This window comes from Dufourea novaeangliae, unplaced genomic scaffold, assembly GCF_001272555.1.
Source record: "Dufourea novaeangliae isolate 0120121106 unplaced genomic scaffold, ASM127255v1 scaffold55, whole genome shotgun sequence".
NCBI lineage: Eukaryota > Metazoa > Arthropoda > Insecta > Hymenoptera > Halictidae > Dufourea > Dufourea novaeangliae.
This window is the reverse complement of record NW_015373934.1, coordinates 1-2,822: the sequence shown is the minus strand read 5'-3', so window position 1 is coordinate 2,822 and position 2,822 is coordinate 1. Positions and strand designations below refer to the sequence as shown.

At 46.2% G+C, this 2,822-nt stretch overlaps 1 protein-coding gene across 1 annotated transcript; it reads left to right on the top strand.

Moving 5' to 3' along the window:
- The first annotated feature begins 604 nt into the window (after positions 1 to 604).
- Positions 605 to 1,827, top strand: LOC107195234 (class E basic helix-loop-helix protein 23). The gene is made up of 4 exons (XM_015585037.1): positions 605 to 812; positions 898 to 1,136; positions 1,213 to 1,436; positions 1,598 to 1,827. The coding sequence occupies exons 1-4, from the start codon at positions 675 to 677 to the stop codon at positions 1,825 to 1,827; spliced, it is 831 nt and encodes a 276-aa protein (XP_015440523.1). The 5' UTR covers positions 605 to 674.
- Positions 1,828 to 2,822: the final 995 nt, after the last annotated feature.

Sequence of the window (2,822 nt, the reverse complement as noted above, 5' to 3'; positions counted from 1 at the left end):
ACGGAGGCACCCTCTGCGCAGGGCATCCGCCAAACAATAGAGACGCGTGCGTGCACCGCGCGACGGTGTCCTGTCTCTCTGCGCGTGTTAATTTCATTAAACACAAACTGGAGTGTCCAAAAGGAAAAAAAGAAAACAACAAATACCAAACGAACGATAGCAAGATACCTGTGGTCAGGTGTGAACAAACTTAAGTTACCAAAACAGGGGTGGTATTTGGATGATCGAACATCAGAGTCGCGACAGGATCAGCGAGAATCCTCCAGGGATTCGTAACATGGCCATCGTGATCGGCGTCCTCTATGGCCGTAAACAGTGATTTATTTATGTTCGATCGGTGAAAAGAAGAAAGAAGAAGAAAAGCAAAGTTAATTGAAAGAATAGAAAATACCAAAAGGTAACACACGACATTTCCATCATCGGGATTGTTTCATGACCGGGTGCCTGGAAAGAAATTTGTCGGTAAGTGTTGCGGTTACTATTGATTATGTTACGCCGTTCTCCCGATGATACTGTTCCGCTTGGTACGCGTTACTCACGCGCGCTACGGGGCCGATGATGACCGATTAGACGACGTTTTCATGGGTACGCGTTGACTTTAGGGGTCGGTGTCGTGGTGGCAGTCAGGGGTCTTGGGAAAGAGAGATATAAAGATCGGGAATCCACTGGGCGAAATGAGGTCCTACGACGGCGAGAGTAGCTCGACAGAGGACGATGACAGGCGAGAGGGTCTTCCGGAAGCGCATCTGCAACAGGGCTCCTGGCAACGGTCGACATCGCATCCCACATGGGCTTGGGAGCATCGTAGCACCGTACGTATTCGATATGTATTATTCTTTCGATCACATTGAACCACCATTAATAATATTATATATATATTACAATTGACCTTCGCAGCATCCTTTACCGCCACAGTCCACGGCGTCACTGGAGTCCATGTATTCGGTGCCAGGAGCGTCACATCCAAGCGTTTCCGCCCCTCCAGCTGGCTACTCGTCGGAACACCCTCAGAGCGCACCTGGAAGGAGGACTCCCCTGGGCGCAGTCGGTCTAGGAGGCTTTTATTTCCAGCAGCAACCGCAACCCCATGCTTCTTCGAGCGCATTGTCCGATGAGAACCGACCCGACCACGAAAGGTATATCATACTTAATAAGAAATTCTAACCCACATCTATCTCTTAAAATTCTAAAATATTTCTACACCTGTCGTAGACCCGGTGCATCGAGATTGAACTGCCCGCCGAAATCGAAGACCACCAGACAGGGTAAAAGCATGCGTCTGAACATAAACGCGAGGGAACGGAAAAGGATGCACGATCTGAACGACGCCCTCGACGAACTTCGATCCGTCATCCCGTACGCCCACAGTCCGTCCGTGAGAAAGTTGTCCAAGATTGCCACTCTCCTCCTGGCGAAGAATTACATTCTCATGCAAGGTAACGTGGCGAGAAATCTAGAAAAAATAGAGTGTACGCGAGAATGTTGTACAAGGTAAATCGCGAATTGGCCTATTCACCTGGCCCCATAGTTTTCTGTCCCTTTGGTTGTCGTTTTTACCAAATTAGTAGCTCATAAATTACACGGTTTCGCACGACAGGAAACGCTTTGGAGGAGCTGAGGAGAGTGATAGCGGTGCTGCAATCGCCCCATGCTCACACCACCGCCCTGCCACCCACGCCTGTCTCCTACGACCTCTTGCACGGATTCCCAGGCAAGCTGTTCCAAGGTGTCCAGGACATGCCTGGTATACCTTCGAGCGATCCTCAGAGCGTCACCGCCGGTGGACCACCGACCGACGGGGCTGTGACCAGCGGTGAATCAAATTAAGGATTTCGAGCCTTGTTTTACTTGCGTTTTGGTTGTAAGGGGGATGAAACGACGACGAGAACCGTCTCTCCCTCTGTTTTGCTCAGCCAGACACGAGGACTTTCGTCCTATATCAGAAATAGGGTTTGGTGCAGACAATTGGTCCAAAGTTTGTTTTGTCGTGAACATAGTTTTTCTCCGAATATTCAGGTTTATTCGTCGTACAACTCGGATAATCACGGATAAGATGTTTCTATTATCTTTTGTATACCTACCTTGGAATATCTAGCGACTCGATAGTAGGGGTGATAGCTTTGAACGATCAACGCGTTGATTACAGTAGACACGTCAGGAGTATCCAAGGATTTCGTACTATTATACTGTAATAACGACAGATTGATAGAATGTTTTCTTTTTCTCGGATCGTCGACAAATGGTTTTTTCAGACGAGGTCACGCGCAAGAGAGGGAGTATAATGGAACACGTTTAAGCTTCCATGATCCAAGGATCGATTTAACGTATAAGTTTCTAGACTAGTTACGACAATGTTAGCGTGTATGATTCCTACAGTGGGACTACTTGTTAAACGAAACATGAAAGTATTTAGAGGTGAATTATTTCGACGGGCGACGTCTTTTGACGGAACGGGCCGTCGCGAGTTCGATAAATACATAAAGTCAATATCTACGGTCGAGGCTCCTAAGATGAGAAATTTATGAAAGTATTAGCGATTAACGGTCAAGAAAGTAACGAACGATTTACAATTTACTAAAAAAAAAAAAAAAAACAGCAATAAGCGACAGCATATTTCTGTCTCTGGTGAACGGAAAAAGTGATTCCTAATGAAAGATGTGTGGGTATGATAGAGGTTTTTGGAAATCGATTTATTTTTTTTTTTTGTACGAACTGCCAGAGAGAGAAATTATGTAAAAGGATGAGGAATGAAAGTTCCAAATCCCGTCCAGGCAACGCGATAGTCAATATAGCATGTGATACATGTCGAGATATTATATATA